At 40.7% G+C, this 20,161-nt stretch overlaps 1 protein-coding gene across 2 annotated transcripts in view; it reads left to right on the forward strand.

Annotated features, from left to right (window-relative positions):
- Window positions 1–20,161, forward strand: part of SYNE2 (spectrin repeat containing, nuclear envelope 2) — a 396,555-nt gene that overhangs the window by 321,145 nt on the left and 55,249 nt on the right. For both annotated transcript variants that reach the window (XM_011961973.1, XM_011961974.1), the window contains exons 85-93: window positions 2,024–2,176; window positions 8,714–8,884; window positions 9,398–9,528; window positions 12,137–12,341; window positions 13,468–13,647; window positions 15,234–15,359; window positions 17,202–17,356; window positions 17,464–17,608; window positions 18,823–18,917. In XM_011961973.1, the coding sequence (XP_011817363.1) occupies window positions 2,024–2,176; window positions 8,714–8,884; window positions 9,398–9,528; window positions 12,137–12,341; window positions 13,468–13,647; window positions 15,234–15,359; window positions 17,202–17,356; window positions 17,464–17,608; window positions 18,823–18,917 (1,361 nt within the window). The remainder of the gene's footprint in view (window positions 1–2,023; window positions 2,177–8,713; window positions 8,885–9,397; window positions 9,529–12,136; window positions 12,342–13,467; window positions 13,648–15,233; window positions 15,360–17,201; window positions 17,357–17,463; window positions 17,609–18,822; window positions 18,918–20,161) is intronic.

The raw sequence follows: 20,161 nt of genomic DNA on the forward strand, positions 1-20,161 counted from the left end.
CCTGGGCTCAAGTGATCTGCCTGCCTTGGCCTCCCAAAGTGCTGGGATTACAGGCGTGAGCCACCATGCCCAGCATGGCTATTGTTTATGCTGCCATTTTTGAAGTGTGTGTGTGTGTGTGTGTGTGTGTCTGTGTGTCTGTGTGTCTGTGTGTTATTTCCTTTTGTCTGCTATATAGTCATTTCTCATCAGTTTCCTTTAAATTATTGGGGAATTATGACAGCTTATTAGTAAATAAGTGTTTTTAGAAATCTCTAATTAGTCGAGCCTTTAGGGGAGACTGTTTTATAAATTGAAAGAAGGAAAGTGATTGAATATTCTTAAAGTGTTTTCAGTTATAACTTTGCAGATGAAAAAAGTTAGATTTAAACCTATGATGAAAGAAACATGCTAATAAATAAGGCTGTCAGGGTGTGAGGGAGCGAGTTAGGGTGGCAGAGATGGACAGAGGTAGCAGCTGACTGAATCTCGTTGGCAAAGGCTATTTCAGAGAAGCTGTTTTGTTTCCTGGGTGTCTTTGTAACCAGTCCAGAAGAATGATATTTCATAAATTCACCCACATGGTAGTATGGGTGGATTGTTATGACAGTGAGAGGTTTTCTGTTAATATGCTATATATTCATGTGGTTCTAAATTCTGAAAGCATAGAGGGTCATACAGTGGAAGATTCCTCCAGCTCCGTTCTCTCGTCCATTCTTACTCCCAACCTTAGCCTAGTTTCTTATGGAACAGATTTTTTTTCCCTTTTTCTACTTTCCAGTCCAGAAGATCCCTGACATTCATTGATTTAGAGTTTGTGATTTCCACATTCCAAGAGTGAGCTGAGGGCTCCTCACATGTGGTAATCTGGCAGTTTTGCTGGATTGGATTTCAGTGCTCCGCTGTGAGGCTAGCACGAGGGAGGTCGTCCCTCACCAGGGTACAAACCCAGCCACCTGCTCAGCTACCGCATGCCAGTGAGGCACTCATGTTTCTCTTTCCTTATGGACCATGCAGTGATTCTTACAAAGGATTAAAAAAGAAAAAAAAGCTGGGATCCTTATCCTAAGCAATTTTCAAGAGAGAAATAGAACATGAGCGAAGGGTCGTTAACTTGAGGCCATGCATTCAGAACACATGCATCTGGATGGAAATGTAATGCTAAAGAAAGTATGCAGAAGCATGTCCCAAATTTGTGAACTGGGAGACTTGAGGGAAATTCAAAATGAATCCTTCTGAATGCCAAAGATCTCTTGTGTTTTCCAGTGGTTTTGTAATGAGCATGTAATGCTTTAATAATTTTTTAAAAGTTTAAACTTTTTCCAAGTTGGATTTCAACTGCAATCCTGAGAAGGACAAATAAGCAGCTCCTACCATCCTTCCTCTAAGTAGAATGGCAGCGTTGCTGCTGGCCTCATTCATCTCTGTTTTCAGACCGCTGGCTCCATGTTGTCCTTTGTAGTAGAGGGATCCTGTAGGTTTTTAAAAATGTGTCTATAAAGAGTAGACCAGGTCAAGGTGCCTCTTATAACTGAATTAATAAACTAAGAGGTAGAAAATGATTAAAGTTATTACTGAACTACCAACAGTTATATCGTCTGTCATTTATATAATGCTGCATGGTTTAAAGGCACCTTCCTGCTTGTGATTTTATTTGAGCTCTCAGTTTGGCCTTGGCACACACGGTGTGGGGTATCATCACTTTTTCCAAATGAAAAAATGGAGACGCATAGGTTTGATGACTTATGCCTGGTCAAACAGCCAGTGCAGGGCGGATGTGGAATGGGGACCAGATCTCAGACCAGCATCCTTTCTGCTCTGCCATGATGGTTCAGACATGTTGCCTAGATTCTCCTAAAATACAGACTTGTGTCATGTGTAATTGAACTAAGAGTATTATGATTTAAGTGTCTTTGATGTAATGCTATTTAATTATATAATCTAATGGCATTTTTATTTGGAAAGAGTGAACGCCTGTCTCTGACACCTTATTATTTGTTTTCTAATATTGTGCATTGAAAACCTTTTCCTGTTACCCTTCCAGGATACAGAAAATCAACTTGCAATTAAATCCAAAGCACTGGATGAGTTGAAACAAAGTTATCTGACCTTGGAGAGTGGGGCAATGCCATTGTTAGAAGATACAGCATCCCAAATTGATGGGTTATTTCAAAAGAGAAGCAGTGTTCTCACTCAGGTACTAGAATTCATTTGAAATGTGCTATTTCTCTTCACTTTTTTTTTTTTTTTTGAGACAGAGTCTCGCTCTGTTGCCCAGGCTGAAGTGCAGTGGCCGGATCTCAGGTCACTGCAAACTCCGCCTCCTGAGTTTACGCCATTCTCCTGCCTCAGCCTCCCGAGTAGCTGGGACTATAGGCGCCTGCCACCTCACTGGGCTAGTTTTGTTGTATTTTTTAGTAGAGACAGGGTTTCACCGTGTTAGCCAGGATGGTCTTGATCTCCTGACCTCGTGATCCACCCGTCTCGGCCTCCCAAAGTGCTGGGATTACAGGCTTGAGCCACTGCGCCCGGCCACATATTCTTCTTTTATTTTATTTGTTGTTGTTGTTTTCATCCTTTACTCATGGAGGCTCTATACCAAACACTGAAAAGTTGCTGAGAAAAATAATTGAAGTAAGTTAGAGAGAAGCATTACAAGTCCCATTTTATGCACTGAATAATTAGAGGTAAAGCCACCAATTCCAACGTCATTGACAGGCTGCAAATCCACTTAGTTATCTTTGTTTTGTCTAATGTACTCACACAGACATAAATATCTCCATACCCCAAACCCAACAGAGTATCTGGCATTGTTTCCTGGCAAGATATACAGAAACAGTGATGAACCAATGTCTCTATGTACAGGGAGATGCCTCAGGGAGGAAGTGATCCTGTATCATGTAGCCTGTATGAGCTGGGAGCACAGTCAGCTCCAGGAGGACTCGAAAGGTTGAAAGAAACACTACATGGTGTTGAAGAGGGAGTATGAAGGAAGAAAGCGGGCAAGACATCTAATAATCTTACAAAAGGCGTGTCAGTGTCAGCATTTTACCCCTTCCAGGAGGAGAGCACCAAAAGAGAGCAAACTCAGGCATCTCTAGACATTGCAACCTTGACATTTTCCCACAACAGAGGAAGAGAACTAAAAATACTAATCAATTATACCAATGAATTGGTATAATCTATCAATGGTATAATCTATACCATCAATTATAGATGTGTCCATGTTTCCTAGAGAACCTTCATTGTGGGTTCTCACCTACTAAAATCTACTTTCAACCATTTGTACCAAGAGGTAATAGGGAATAACCTGCACGAAATCCATAGGCAACACTCAGCCTCATTCCTCAGTCCCCATTCCCCCAGGAATCTAGCAGAAAAATAGGGATGAGCTCATTCAGTCATTTGTTAAGCATACATTGTGTGAGGTACTTTGCTCACTGCCAGGGTTACAAAGATAAACAAGAAAATAAATGAATCCTACCCTCAAAGAGCTCACAGGCTAGTGGAAGAAACACACGTGAACAGATAATTACAATATAATAAAAATATAAAGAGAAAATTAAATGAGATAATGCATGTGAAAACATGCAGATAGTACTGTCATAAGGATAGACATATATATACTTGGAATGGAATTGAGAGTCCGGAAATAAGCCCTCACATTTATAGTCAATTGATTTTCAACAAGGATTCTAAGACAATTTAATGAGGGAAAACATTTTCTTGAAAAATGGTGCTGGTACACCATATATCCACATGTAAAATAATGAAGTTAGACCTCTACATTCATACAATATACAAAAATTAACTCAAAATAGATCAAAGGCATAAATGCAGGCCAGACATGGTGGTTCGTGCCTGTAATCCCAACACTTTGGGAGACTGAGGTGGGGGATCATTTGAGGCAAGGAGTTCAAGACTAGCCTGGGCAACATAGCAAGACCCCCATTTGTATTGAAAAAAAAAAAGACATAAGTATTAGAGCTAAAAGTATAAAACTGTTAGAAGAAAACATAGGTGTAAATCTTCATGACTTCGTGGATTAGGCAGGGGTTTCCTAGATACGACACCAAACTCATAAGCCATCAAAGAAAAAAATAGATAAATTGGACTTCATCAAAACTAAACACTTTGATGTTTTAAAGCATAGCATCAAAAAAGTAAAAAAGGCAAACCACAGATTGGGAAAAAAGTATTTATAAATCATATATTTGATAAGGGACTTAAACCTAGAATATATGAAGATAATAAAAGGAAATTTATTTAAACTTGATAATAAAAGGAAAAATGACCAAATGAAAAAATTGGATACAAGCCAGGCTCAGTAGCTCAGGCCTGTAATCCCAGCACTGTGGGAGGCCGAGGTGGGCGGATTGCTTGAACTCAGCAGTTTAAGACCAGCCTGACCAACATGGCAAAACCCTGTCTCTACCAAAAATAGAAAAAATTAGCTAGGTGTGGTGGTGAGTGCCTGTAGTGCCAGCTACTTAGGAGGCTGAGGCAGGAGGATCACCTGTGCCTGGGAGGCAGAAAGAGCAATGAGGCTAGACCACACCACTGTACTCTAGCCTGGGCAACACAGGGAGACCCTGTCTCCAAAAAAAAAAAAGACACATGATCTGAATAGACATTTCTGTAAAGAAGATAATACAAATGGCCAAAAAGCACATTGAAAAGATGTTCAGTGTCATTAACCATCAAGGAAATGAAAATCAACGCCACAAAGAAATACCACTTCCCATCCACTAGGATACCTATAACAAAAAGACAGATAGTAAGAAGTGTTGATGTGGATGTGGAGACATTGTAACCCTCACAAACTGCTGGCAGGGTTCCATGGAGTTGGAAAAGAGTCTGGCAGTTCCTCAAATGGTTAAACGTAAAGTTACCATGCAACTTAGCAATTCCACTCCTCCATAGATAGCCCAAGATAAATGAAAACATATCCACACCAAAAACTTATACGTGAATGTTCATAGCATGAGTCATGATAGCCAGAAAGTGTAAACAACCCAAATGTCCATCTATTAATTAATAGATAAAGAAAATGTGGTCTATCCATACAAAAGGAATGAAGTAGTACTGATACATACTACAACACTGATGATCTTGGAAACATTATGGTAAGTGAAAGAAGCCAGTCACAAAAGGTCACATATTGTTTGATTCTGTTTACATGGAATATCCAGAATGGACAAATCTGAAAAGACAGAAGGCAGATTAGTGGCTGGGGGAGAATGGAGTGACTGCTAACAGGTATGCAGTTTCTTTTCAGTCATGAAAGTGTTCTGAAATTGATTGTGGAGATTACACATTTTAAATAGATGAATTGTATGGTACATGAATTATATCTCAATAAAGTAAAAAAAAAAAAAAATGCAGAAGGCGTGAGGCACAGATCATCCATCTATAAGCTGTCAAGAGTCAATGTAGGCCTGGCCCAGTGGCTAACACCTGTAATCTCAGCACTTTGGGAGGCCAAGGTAGGAGGATTGCTTGAGACCAGGAGTTCAGGAACAGCCTGTGCAACAGAGTAAGACCCCGTCTCTACAAAAGTAAATAAAGTTAGCCAGGTGTGGTGGTATGCACCTGTAATCCCAGCTATTCGCGAGTCCGAGATGGGATTACTTGAGCCCAGGGGTAAACAAGAGTCAATATAGCCTAGTGTTTAAGAGCAAGGGCTTTGCAGTTTCTGCCTAAATAAGGATCCTGGTGGCACCATTTTTGATCTGGATCTTCAGTCAGGTTACTTAACATCTCAGCCTCGATTTTCTGGTCTGTAAAATGGGGATAACACCTACTCATTTATTTCTATCTTAATACTGATACCTATGCAGTGCTCAATAAATGCTGCCCTACTGATTACCCCAGTTTGAACATTTTGAAAATACTCCTCCTGCTTGTTTTTAGTGTAGTGAATGATGAAAGAAAATTACTTGATGATTTTCTTACCCTTTCCCTCAAATCATGTGTACTATGTCTTTTCCATGAAGCTTTATTATAAGGCCAGAAGGCCTTCAAGGTGCCAGAAGTTCCACCACCTTTATCTGTGGAAGCTGCAAAGGCCTCGTGCAACAGGAGCCATGGCAGTTCTTGTGTTGATATGTACCTGTGGGCCCTGGGATGATGCAGTACTTTGTGCTAGAATTATCCCTGCCACCCAGATAGATCTGAGATCGTTTCTGGCAAAAAATGTACATCGATGAGGAATTCTTTCCTTGCCTTTCCTCTTTATTTTCTTTTTTCTTTCTTTTTTTTTTTTCTGGAGACAGAGTTTCACTCTTGTTGCCCAGGCTGGAGGGCAGTAGCATGATCTCAGCTCACTGCAACTTCCACCACCCAGGTGCAAAAGATTCTCCTGCCTCAGCCTCCCGAGTAGCTGGGATTACAAGTGTGTGCCACCACACCTGGCTAATTTTTGTATTATTAGTAGAGACAAGGTTTCACCATGTTGGCCAGGCTGTTCTTGAACTCGTGACCTCAGGTGATCCACCCACCTCGGCCTCCCAAAGTGCTGGGATTACAGGTGTGAGCCACCACACCTGGCCTTCTTCTTTATTTTCTTAACTAAATAACTTGGTTTCTTTTTCTGAGCCATCCTGCCCTTATAAAGACATTTGGCCCACATAGTTGCCAACATGAAACTCAAATTTTAGCATCTGCTTTTGTTTTTATCCAGCCCTGTTTGAGCCAGAGATTGAGGAGCCTCCCTGTCACCGTGGATGTGCCAGTTTTCCCTGTAGTTGTAAGCAGAAAACAGGGTCTGAGTGCAGAGCCGTGTGATTGTACCCAAAGTTCACATCACACTACCCGTAAAGATGGCCTGTTGAGGCCAGGCGCGGTGGCTCAAGCCTGTAATCCCAGCACTTTGGGAGGCCGAGACGGGCGGATCACAAGGTCAGGAGATCGAGACCATCCTGGCTAATACGGTGAAACCCCGTCTCTACTAAAAAATACAAAAAACTAGCTGGGCGACGAGGCGGGCGCCTGTAGTCCCAGCTACTTGGGAGGCTGAGGCAGGAGAATGGCGTAAACCTGGGAGGCGGAGCTTGCAGTGAGCTGAGATCCAGCCACTGCACTCCAGCCTGGGCGACAGAGCAAGACTCCGTCTCAAAAAAAAAAAAAAAAGATGGCCTGTTGAGCCACTATAGTGATCACATTCCATTTCAACCAAGATCCTTATTACAAATTGAGGTATAATTCACATACCATAAAATTCACCTTCTAAGGTACAGTTCAGTGGTGGTTAGTATATGCACAGAGATACGCAGCCATCACCACTATCTCATTACGGAACATTTTCATTACCTCAAAAAGAAACCTCCATACCCCATTGGCAGTCACTCCCCACTTTTCCCCTTCTCCAGTCCCTGGCAGCCGCTAGTCTACCTTCTTATGGATTTACCTATTCTGGACATTTTATATAAATAGAATCATATGCTACATAGCCTTTTGGATCTGGCTTCGTTCACTAAGCATAATGTTTTCAAGATCATCAGTGTTGTAGTACTTATAGTACTTCATTTCTTTTTATGGCTAATTTTCCATTGTATGGATATACCAGATTTAGTTTATCTCCTCATCAGTTGAAGAACATATGGGTTGTTTCCATTTTTAGGCTCTCATGAGTCATGCTGCTATGAACATTTGTATCAGGTTTTTATGTGAACATATGCTTTTAATTCTCTTGTGTGTATATCTAAGAGTACAATTGTTAGGTCATATGGCAACTCTATGTAATTTTTTGAGGAACTATCTAGCTGTTTTCCACAGTGACTATACCATTTTACATTCCCACCAACAATGTATAAGGATTCCAGTTTTTCCACATCGTCACCAACACATTATTATCTGACTTTTTGATTATGACCATCAAAGTGGATGTGAAATAATATTGTGGTTTTGATTTAGGTTTCCCTAATGACTGTGGATGTTGAGTATCTTTTCATGTGTTTATTGACCATTTGTATATGTTCTTTGGAGAAATGTTTAGTCACATCCTTTGCCCAATTTTTTGTTGGTTTATCTGTCTTTTTATCGTTGAGTTGTAAGTTTTCTTTACATATTCTTTATTGTATCTGAGATCATTTTCTATATGCAACAAAATGCTTGGACTTTTTTCATCGTTATCAGAACATAGCAGTGGACAAAATATACCCACCATTGCGTTGCCTCCTGCTTTGGCACTTGCCTATTGTTTGGGTAGAGCATATTCCTCTCCAATTGGTTCTTGCTGTATAGTAATAATCAGACTTAAGTGCCAGGTACCATCTTACAATTATAATGTTGTGCTGTTGTCAGAGCATTTTCACAGACACTATTTTATTTGTGTTTTCAATTATTATCTCTGTTTTGTGGATGAGGAAACTGACTCTAGGGTTCAATAAGTTACGTAAGGTCAGAAAGCTAATAGAATATAACTGAACCTTGCACTCATAAATTCTAATACTCTCCCAGTGTTCTTTCCCTGGGCTGTCTCTTCCTAGTCTGAACTCTTTCAGTGCTGATCCTTCTGATCTTTGGGCTCTTTTTCATTCACTCATTATAAAACAGCCTTCTCTGATATTTTCTTAGGCATCGACCTACCCTTTCCACCTTCAGTTCATCACTGATGATCCTTCAATACTCTCAAATTGAAATAACTAAATTAGACACAATGGTAGATTCATTGGACACTGAGCATGTCTTCTCAGTGATTTTCTAAATCAGTACGTTTCCACTTTTTGTCTAGGTCAATCAGCTCAAAACCTCCATGCAGTCGGTTTTACAGGAGTGGAAGATTTATGATCAACTCTATGATGAAGTGAATATGATGACAATCCGATTCTGGTACCGCATGGAACACAGCAAGCCTGTGGTGTTATCATTGGAGGCCTTGAGATGCCAGGTGGAGAACCTTCAGGTAAATTAACCAGAGCTTGGCACGGTGCATTATTGGCAGGAAATTACAAATGGGAGGAAGCACAGTAATGGGCATAACTGGGTTTGTGCCCTCCCACAGAGAAGCACAAAGCATGTTAAATAGCAGTTTCAAAAGAATAACTGGAAATTCCAAAATAAGTCACATGAGCCAAATCAGTAAAACATTGTAAAATGTTTGAATTTTGAGTTGAAAATGTCGAATCTTTATTTTCCATGTCCATATTATTTCACAATTTAAGGTTTTGGTTTTTGCGTGGACTTTTTTTTTTTTAGTAGACCTAAGTGCTAAGTACTTAATATTACTTAGTACTTAAAAGTTCAGCCTCAAATGAAGAATGCCTTCTCCATTGTTTTCTTCCTATTCCTAATAGTTTATCAGAGCTGTAAGATTTGAGTGTTATTGCTACATAGTAGCAAGTGTTGAGAAGCTGCTGCCTTCTTTAGAAGTCGCCAGGCCATTCTGAAACTTAGATTTCTTGTATGTGTCTCTTAGTCTCTGCAAGATGAAGCTGAGAGCAGTGAAGGGAATTGGGAGAAACTCCAGGAGGTTATTGGCAAACTCAAAGGTCTCTGCCCCTCTGTTGCTGAAATAATCGAAGAGAAATGCCAAAATACTCATAAAAGGTATGCTTTCAGATATAATTTGAATGATAGATATCTTCCTCTTAATGACTTGTGAAGAATGAGGGGGCATAGGGATTGTAAAGTCTTCTTCCTCCTCTGAGATGACTAAAACCTATTCTGATCTCTTCTGCTTTGATGGATCTAGTCTATGTAAGATTCTATGTCATGAGGGCTATGACATCCCTCGTACACGTGTTTGGTATAATTAGTCTAGAAATGGCCTAATGACAACCCAGTGTACTCAGTTACAGAGGGTACAGACCAAATGTCAAGTTTGATCTCGGAAACACCAAAGTCAGAGGTGGAAACAGACAAAGGGGTGGGCCAGATGGGCAGCCTGCAGGGGATGTTCAAACATCACTGGAAACATTATAAGGTGGAAGAAAGGGAGTGTTAGAATATCTATTGGGGAGGGCCTTTGTGGGGTTGGAAGGAATTCTTTGATGAACTACTTATGGTGGGATATGAAAGCTCCCTTTAAGGAGTGTGGCCCTGGTTAATTGCAGGGCTTTTATTTTGATGAGTGGGATATAGAAGTTGGCCTCCAACCAATTGATTAGAAATAGGGATGAAGAGTTATGCTATCTTAAGTGTCCTTCCTGATTATTCCTCTGTGCAGTTTCAGCCTCTCTTGTAAATCAACTTTGAACACGTAATGAACAAGGGACACCAAATTATACACCCTGCAGTGGTGCCCTTAGCTCTTGATCCAGCCTTTATTGGAAGAGGGGGAGGAGAGAGACTAAGAGGAACATGCAAATGCATCTGACTCCACATACAATATCAGGGCTACCCTCAAAACATATGGCAGGGCAGTCTGTTGCTAAAGGAACTCAGTTGTTACACTGCACATACACATTCATTTGTTGGCACAAGAATATGTTGGAAGGCGTGTTGAAAAACATGCATAGCAAAAAGACTGAAGAAAAGAATACCAAAATGCTGATAGTAGTTACCTCTAGATAAATGAGATGTCAAGCATATTTTAACTTCCTCATGGATTGGTAAGTAGGAAGGATAGATAGATAAGAAGAAAGAAATATCTGGAGGGATTTTGTTTGCTTTTTGACAGTGAATATATGTTGTATTTATAATTAGGGAAAATCTTATTTTAAAAGAGTTCTGATAAGATTTTTGAAATGCATAAAAGTAAAGCACCTTTTATTCTTTAATCAGTTAGCAGGGTTGAGGATATTGTGGAGCAAACATTCTCATGTATTTCATGTTAGAATGTAAATATAATGCTTTCAGAAAGCAGATTGGCCGTTTATTCCCATAACCTTACAAATATTTACATCTGTATATTCTTTCACTCTGTAATTCTCTCAGAAATCTAGTCTAAGACTAATATCTTGAAATACAGAAAAAAAGCCTTTTGAACAAAACTGTATCTGAGCATTATCATAATAGCAAAAATTACAAATATCTTAACTATCCATACTAAACAGGAATTAAACTAAGGAATTTAGCAATTAAACTAAGGAAACAAAGGGGAAAAACCCACAAACCATTTCTACAGCCATTTAAAATGAAGTTTACTTATTTTCTTTTATTAATAACTTGGGGAAAATATTTTTTAAAAGTTAAATGGGCCAGGCACAGTGACTCATGCCTGTAATCCCAGCACTTTGGGAGGCCGACATGGGCAGATCACTTGAGTCCAGGAGTTCAAGACCAGCCTGGGTAACATGGTGAAACCCCATCTCTACAAAAAAAATACAAAAATTAGCCAGGCATGGTGGCATGTACCTGTAGTCCAAGCTACCTGTGGGGGCTGAGATGGGAGGATTGCTTAAGCCCAGGAGGTCAAGGCTACAGTGAGCTGAGACTGTACCACTGCACTCCAGCCTGGGCAACAGAGTAAGACCCTGTTTCAGGGGAAAAAAAAAAAAAAAAAAGTAGGAAAGAAAGACAAGATACTACAGTCTGTATATGGAATAATAAAACAATTTCCTTTATTTCCACTTCCATGTAAGGAACATTTGTGTAAACAGAAAATAATTTTTATTTGACGTAAATACAATGTTAAAGCCTGTTTAAATTTAAGATAGCATATCTCTATAAACTGGGAGCCTCTTCATGTGGAGACATTTTATTAGGCATACAGTTCAGTGTTTTCTCCATCTTTGCCAAAGAGACATTCATAGGCAAGGCACCATGGCTCACACCTATAATCCCAACACTTTGGGAGGCTGAGGCAGGAGGACTGCTTGAGGTTGGAGGATTACTTGAGCTGCAGAGTTTGAGACCATCCTGGGCAACATATCAACACCCTGTCTCTACAAAAAAAAAAAAGTTTGAGCTCCCTTCATCACTCCCCTCCCTTAAAAATAGAGAGTGAAACATTCATAACATCATAGGTATTTGTTGCCAATCATAAATTTTGTAGTTTTTGTGCAATATTATAAAGTCAAGTAAATAGCATAATCTGGATTTCTTTTTATATAATGGTTTTTATGATGGTGATGCCACTAATTTTAAAAACCATTTAACAATGTCTTGTTAATGATCCATCTGCTAATAACTTACCAGTAGAGTGTGTGCATTATACTTTTGCTACAAGGTAAAGGAGAGAATGAGGGTCATGTTATTTACATTGCACTGACAGGTGGACTCAGGTGAACCAAGCTGTTGCAGACCAGTTGCAGAAGGCCCAGAGTCTGCTCCAGCTCTGGAAGGCCTATAGCAATGCTCATGGCGAGGCTACCGCAAGGCTGAAGCAGCAGGAAGCAAAGTTTCAACAGCTCGCAAACATCAGCATGTCTGGAAACAACCTGGCAGAGATCCTGCCCCCAGCCCTGCAGGACATAAAGGTGGGAACAAAGTCCATTTGGAAAACCAAGGCCAAGTCAGCCCAACAGATGTTGCCAGTAAGGGACGGCCATGACCTGGGGACCAGACAGACCACAGGGACAGAGAAGTCAGTCAGGACAGATGCTGTGAACAGGCCATGTAGGACACAGGCAAGGCTGGGAGGACCAGGTGGTAGCTCAGAGGTGACGTCCCGGCAGCAAATAGCTGGATAAGGGGTACCCGATATCACCTCGTTCCATGTCTGCGCTTTCTCTCTAGTGTTAAATCTCTAAGGCAAAAGCTTCATATGAAGTCTGAAGTAAAAGCAAGTGTGTGTGACCCTGAAAGAATAATACATGTTGTATCTCTTGTTTTAGTGATAATCATGGACTTGGTGCCATGTTGCTAGGCCTTTACTGTGGGTATAGTAAATTTCAGACTATATTAAAAGCTTGCATAATTTCCTCTATGGTGTTTTTTCTATTACTGTTAATGAATGCTCAGAAAGTTAATACTATTTAGTTCTGAACTGGGTGAACTGATGCATTTTGTATCTTCTGCTACTATAGGTCAAATCAAAAAGTGGCAGCCAATTTAATTAGGTGGGAATCCAACAGATATACTCTGTACGTCTGATTAACTTCTACCTGAGCTGATATTTAAAATTTTTTTTAAAAAATTGTATATACACAGTATTTCCAGAATAGCCTTAAAATCAGCCGAATTAATAAAATTCTATAGTTTTTGCATGTGAATCCATTTATATCGGAAAGTCTAAGGTAGGAGTCAGAGTTGCATTGATTCTTGAAACATCATGAAAGCAGATACCTAAATTGTTTGACAACTGAAATATAAAGCACATGAGTACCCAGGTTGTCTCTAGTTTCTATGTGCTAGAAGCCTCAACTCTATTAGTCAGTGGTCACTTTTAGTTTTGAACTGACAAGTTTCGGAAAAGTGCCAGTAATGTACATCATTTCAAGAAGGCCCAGCCTTTTCAGCTATTTAAAATAAATAATAATAACAAAAGGTCATGCCTACATTTTCAGGGCAAATAGTCTCCTAGATTTTGATGGAGCCGCAGCGGATAGGAAATTGTGGTTTGAAAGGAGGAAGAGGTGTTTGTGATCGCTTTTTCTTCTGCAGGAGCTGCAGCATGATGTGCGGAAGACAAAAGAAGCCTTTCTCCAAAATTCCAGCGTCCTGGATCGGCTCCCACAACCTGCAGAGTCCAGCACCCACATGCTCCTCCCGGGTCCCCTGCACTCCCTCCAAAGGGCTGCTTATTTGGAAAAGATGCTGCTTGTGAAAGCAAATGAATTTGAGGTTCATCTTTTCTTTTCATTCAAGTTTTAGTCTTGGACATTTGCATTCCATCCTCAATCCCTTGTATCTTTTAAAGCAATAGCGCTTTACGGGCTGCTCCCAAACATATACGGTTCTAGCTTCAATCACATGGGCAGATCTTAAGCAACCATTTCTTCATTATTGAAGATTGTTAGTTCTAGAAGTCATATATGTATTATATTGCATACACTGTTCAGATCTCACAGTTATTTGGATTTCTGAGTCAAGTAATTTGAGTCATAGAAGTGACTGCTTAAAGCATGAAGATTTGTCATATCTTCATATCTTCATTCACTTTTTTTTTTTTTTTGAGACAGACTCTTGACCTGGCACCCAGGATAGAGTGCAGTGGCATAATCTTGGCTGAGTGCAACCTCCGCCTCCTGGGTTCAAGTGATTCTCCTGCCTCAGCCTCCCAATAGCTGGGACTACAGTCGCCCACAACCAGGCCTGGCTAATTTTTTTGTTGTTGTTGTTGAGATGGAGTCTCACTCTGTCACCCAGGCTGGAGTGCAGTGGTGCGATCTCGGCTCACTGCAAGCTCCACCTCCCAGGTTCACACCATTCTCCTGCCTCAGCCTCCCCAGTAGCTGGGACTATAGGCACCCACCACTATGCCCGGCTGATTTTTCTGTATTTTTAGTAGAGATAGGGTTTCACCGTGTTAGCCAGGATGGTCTCGATCTCCTGACCTCGTGATCCGCCTGCCTTGGCCTCCCAAAGTGCTGGGATTACAGGTGTGAACCACCATGTCCGGCTGGCTAATTTTTGTATTTTTCGTAGAGATGGGGTTTCACCACATTGGCCAGGGTGGTCTTGAACTCCTGGCCTCAAGTGATCTACCCACCTTGGCCTCCCAGAGTGCTGGGATAATAAGCGTGAGCCACTGCTCTCAGCCTTCATTCACTTTTTATAAAGCCTTTAGTGCATGAGCTGCCAATAAGCTTCACAGAAGGCCATGGAGCTCCAATATCACGTCTCAATACCAGCAGGAAAACAAACAAAAAACCACATTTAACTAGTGGAACTGAGAGAACAGAGTGCTCACTGACTCTCCTCTATGTGGTCCCCTCAGGTAGGTGATCTGTCCATTTAGGAAGGCTCAAAGGCACAGAGTGAAAAATCAGGGGGCTTCTGAATATTTATCTATGATTCTTGAGATAATAGTGAACTTCTGGATGTCGAAAACAACTGGAATTTATTTTGTTGCATTTTATTTATTTATTTAGAGACAGGGAGACAGAGTCTTACTCTGTCACCCAGGCTGGAGTGCAGTGGCACAATTACAGCTTACTGCAGCCTTGACCACAGGCACGCACCACTATGCCCAGCTAATTTTTTATTTTTTGCAGAGATGGGGTCTGCCTATGTTGCTCAGACTGGTCTTGAACTCCTGAGCTCAAGTGATCTTCCCACCTCGGCCTCCCAAAGTGCTGGGATTACAGCCATGAGCCACCGTGCCTGGCCAAACACATCTTGAATTCTTAGCACCTCCCAAGCCTGTATTTACTTCTGTTTTGCATGTACATGAAAATAGTTTCTAATGAAAATTTCTCTTGTTCTAGTTTGTTCTCTCACAGTTTAAGGATTTTGGAGACCGGCTGGAATCTTTAAAAGGTCTTATTACGCATGAAGAAGAGAATTTGGATAGACTTCACCAACAAGAAAAAGAAAATCCTGACTCATTCCTGGTATTGCCAATATTTGTCTTTTCTAAGGACTTAGACTCGCCATAGTGTTAAAAAAAATAAGCTGATTACTGTGAACTTATAGAATGTTTGCATCCTCACTCTTTTTTTTTTTTTTTTTTTGAGACGGAGTCTCACTCTGTCGCCAAGGCTGGAGTACAGTGGCGCAATCTCGGCTCACTGCAAGCTCCGCCTCCCGGGTTCAAGTGATTCTCCTGCCTCAGCCTCGCGGGTAGCTGGGACTATAGACGTGTGCCACCATGTCCGGCTAATTTTTGTATTTTTTAGTAGAGATGAAATTTTACCATGTTGGCCAGGCTGGTCTTGAACTCCTGATGTCGGGTGATCTGCCTGCCTTGGCCTCCCAAAGTGCTGGGATTACAGGCCTGAGCCACCGCGCCCGGCCTAACTCACCCTTAAGCACAGTCATTTTTATGCCATTCATTACTGTCCTATTTTCCCTCAGACCTAGAAAAAGTAGGACGACATAGGGATCTCTTTTAGTAATATGTCAGAGTAATTTGTAGTAGATGATTTTTCATAATTACTATCAGTGAACCACAATAATCTAGAAGTTGGCTGTTGTGATTAATTGAATTTTTCTGGTGAGTTTAATATAAAAAATAAAATAGTCTATTAAAATTATGCATTTTTCTTTTCTTTACCTTAGTAAGTTTAGTAAATATAAATGACTGAAAGAATTAAATCTGGTCTTGTAACTCTCCTAGGAATCAACATTCATAACCTAGATCAGTCAGCAAACTATGGTGCACTGTCCATCACTGATTTTTAATAAAATTTTGTTGGAACACAGCCATGCCCTTTCATTTACATATTGTCTATTATAGTTTTCATGCTACAAGGGCAGAGTTGACTAGTTGCTACAGAGACTATATGGCCCACAAATGCCTAAAATATTTATGATCTGGCCTTTTACAGAAAAAGTTTGCTTTTCCTGACCTAGAATATTACAGCAGAGTTCTGTAGTGATAACTTCAGTATTGTTAAGGATGTTTGCATGACATATTGTCAGCCTAGAAGTTGTTGCTGGAATATCTCTTTAAAAATGAAATTTTGATAAGTTTGCTTTCTTGTGATGTCATGTTCTATCAAAATATGGGTGTTTAAGTCCCTTGCTCTGCTAGAGTTATTTTAAGAATCAAATTTTCATCACTCTGTGCTTGACCTGTTTATGGAAGATCAGGTTATTGGCAGACTAAATGGGACTTAAAAGTCCAGAATTGGTCCTTTTTTAAAAAGCCTGTTAGGCCGGGCACAGTGGCTCATGCCTATAATCCCAGCACTTTGAGAGTCCGAGGCAGGTGAATCATCTAAGGTCAGAGTTTTAGACCAGCCTGGCCAACATGGTGAAACCCCATCTCTATTAAAAATACAAAAATTAGCCAGGTGTGGTGCCAGGCACCTGTAATTCCACCTACTCAGGAGGCTGAAGCAGGAGAATCGCTTGAACCCGGGAGGTGAAGGTTGCAGTGAGCCGAGATCATGCTACTACTGCACTGCAGCCTGGGCAACAGAATGAGACTCCATTCCAAAAAATAAAAAAGCCTATTTTCTGTATTCTTCAGTGACAAAATCTGAGATCACTTTCTGTTTCCTGGGCTGTTTGGGTGCTGGCTGTATGTGCAGGTTGGTATTCTAGAAGGCACAGCATTGAGAGAGCTGAATTTAGGTCCCACTCTAACATTAGCTAGCTGTTTGATTGTGGGCAAGTAATTTGCCTGTTCAGGCCCCAGTTTCCCTTCATCTTTGAGATAAGGAGAGTTGTTTGTCATCTAAATATCTTATTGGCATCCAAAAACCTATACTTTAATTTTTTAAAACTAGAATCATGTGCTGGCACTGACAGCCCAGTCACCTGATATTGAACATTTGAATGAAGTGAGCCTCAAGCTCCCACTTAGTGACGTAGCTGTGAAGACGTTACAAAATGTGAACCGGCAGTGGATTCGGGCCACGGCCACGGCACTGGAGCGCTGCAGGTTAGAACATCCCTTCTCTGTCGTTGTTTCAATTAAAGTAAAATTAATGGCTTCAGCTCAGCAATGGCATTGTTAATATGGGTGTGTTTTGTTTTAAACCTTTGTAGTGAGCTTCAGGGAATTGGATTGAATGAAAAGTTTCTTTATTGCTGTGAAAAGTGGATCCAACTTTTGGAGAAGATAAAAGAAGCACTCAAAGTGGATGTGGCTAACAGCCTTCCTGAGCTCCTGGAGCAGCAGAAAACCTATGAGGTAAACCTGTGTTCTCTGCCACCCTTGAACCGCTCACCTGGGGCAGGAGTCAGGAAAAGATAACTTTAAATAAAACACAGGGAGTGTACCTATCAGTCTCTAAATACAGAATGTATACTTTTAAGCAAATTCAGTTGTCAATTGGTCATTTGTAAAATTCTCATACGTTTCATAAATTTCAACATTTACTGCTCTATTTTGTTAGGGACAGGACTCCTAGATTTTCTGCAGTACATGGAAGCTTCTAGTACAACTTTGCTTCCACAAAATGCAAATATTATACCATTCTATCAAGAATGGTATAATAAAATATTTCAACTCATCTTTGTATTTTCACTCAGTAATTCTCCATAGTATTAAAGCACTTGGTATAATTATAACTGTAGCATTAATAATTTCACAAGTCTTTCCTCAGTGCTTATGCTGACATGTATTTGAAAATACTCCTGGTGGTTATAGGCAGATCAGTCTTCCTGTGTCACCCAGGCTGGAGTACAGTGGCGCAATCTCAGGTCACTGAAACTTCCATCCCCCAGGCTCAAGCAATTCTCATGACTCAGCCTTCCATGTAACTGGGACTACAGGCATGTGCCACTGCACCTGGCTAATTTTTGTATTTTTAGTAGAGATGGGGTTTACAATGTTGACCAGGCTGGTCTCAAACTTCTGACCTCAAGTGATCCGCCTGCCTTGGCCTCCCAAAGTGCTGGGATTACAAAGGACACATTTCAAAAGTGTGCAGAATTAGTTCACTGCAACTTTTTAATGTTAACTGATTGAAGTCTACGTTGCTACATGAAGGTCATCCAATTAAAATGAAATTTCCCCTGCCAAAAAGCTGAGTGGCCTTGAATAAGTTACTCAACCTTTTTATACCTTAGTTTCCTCCTCTTCAGATGGATGTAATAATAGTACTTAAGTCCTAAGTCTGAGAAATAAATGAGACAATGCATGTTTTACAGAGTGCCTACCAAATCGTAAATGCCTAACAAATGAGTATTAGATGTAATTATTATTAAACCTGTTTGCTTTTAAGAATATATTCATAGGTGATGTTGATATGATAGCTGAACATTTTTTTGCAGTAGATTCAAGTAATATGAAAATTATTCATCATATCCTTTGTGAGCTTAGATTTTAATATGAAATGTAGGTTCCTAGATTCATAAAATGAGTTTTACTAGCTGATATTTTCTGTTTGGACTCATATGCAGATGTTAGAAGCTGAAGTTTCTATAAACCAGACAATTGCTGATTCCTATGTCACCCAATCTTTACAACTCCTGGACACAACAGAAATAGAGAACAGGTGAGCTGTCTGGGTCTCATGAAGGTTGTGGGTGGATGAAAGGTAATGCATTCAGTTGGGGCAGGCTTTCTGCCATGTGAACCTTGACCATGTTGGTGCCCTGTGGCCATGTTCGTTGACAGATCACCATGGGACCAGGCTTCTAACTATGTAGTGGGACTAGATCTTGCTGGGTGACCATAAAAACATCAATGACAGACACTTTTTCCCTATGGTAGATGGATGGGGTTAGCAGCCCAGAAGCTTTGGAAAATGCTCACTTCTCTAAGTTTGTGCCCCCAAATGATTCTTCTGTACTGTTTCCCTCTCTACCATCTTCCTCATGATGTTTTGCTACTTAAAAAATAATTTCTAAAAAATTATTCCTAGTGTTCCCAGTAAGTAGCTAAATCCTATAAGTATGAAGAAGGGCTTTCTCTCCATGCTACATATGTGGGCTTAGGGTCACTGGGCAGTGCTAGTCAGGCTGAACAGAGCCCCTTTGGCCAGTCTGCTAATGCTGAGTGAGTCTGCTCATGCAGCTGGTACACATGGAAGACAGCCTGGATGTGGCCTGGCCACTTACATACTTCTCTAAATGTCCTAATGGGTATGATTTTTCTTCCACATCACCGCCCATACACCTCTGAATCTTCTTTCAGCATAACTAAGAAATGTAAAGCCCTTTTCTCCCTAGCTCTGAAGCAGTAAATTCAAGCCAGTTCCAGGATGATAAACTAATTTCTATTTGATCTGTACAGAAAAACATGACTTTCCCATAATAACTAAGAAGCCTTATTTCTCATGTGAAGGATATTATTTATCCAGAAAAGAACTGTTGACCCGGCACGATGGCTCACGCCTGTAATCCCAGCACTTTGGGAGGCCGAGGCGGGTGGATCACGAGGTCAGAAGATAGAGACCATCCTGGCTAACACAGTGAAACCCCGTCTCTACTAAAAATACAAAAAAATTAGCCAGGCGTGGTGGCAGGCACCTGTAGTCCCAGCTACACGGGAGGCTGAGGCAGGAGAATGGCCTGAACCCGGGAGGCGGAGCTTGCAGTGAGCCGAGATCGCGCCACTGCACTCCAGCCTGGGCAACAGCAAGACTCCGTCTCAAAAAAAAAAAAAAACTGTTGAGTAGCTACAATAAGGCATGCTCTTTATTGCTAAAATTATGTAAAGTATACTCAAGTAATCCATAGTGTTACAAAGTACCTGCCTGTTCATCTGTTTCCCATTGATCCAGTTTCTAGTTTTCCT

Source organism: Colobus angolensis, unplaced genomic scaffold (genome assembly GCF_000951035.1).
Source record: "Colobus angolensis palliatus isolate OR3802 unplaced genomic scaffold, Cang.pa_1.0 Scaffold57, whole genome shotgun sequence".
Lineage (NCBI taxonomy): Eukaryota > Metazoa > Chordata > Mammalia > Primates > Cercopithecidae > Colobus > Colobus angolensis.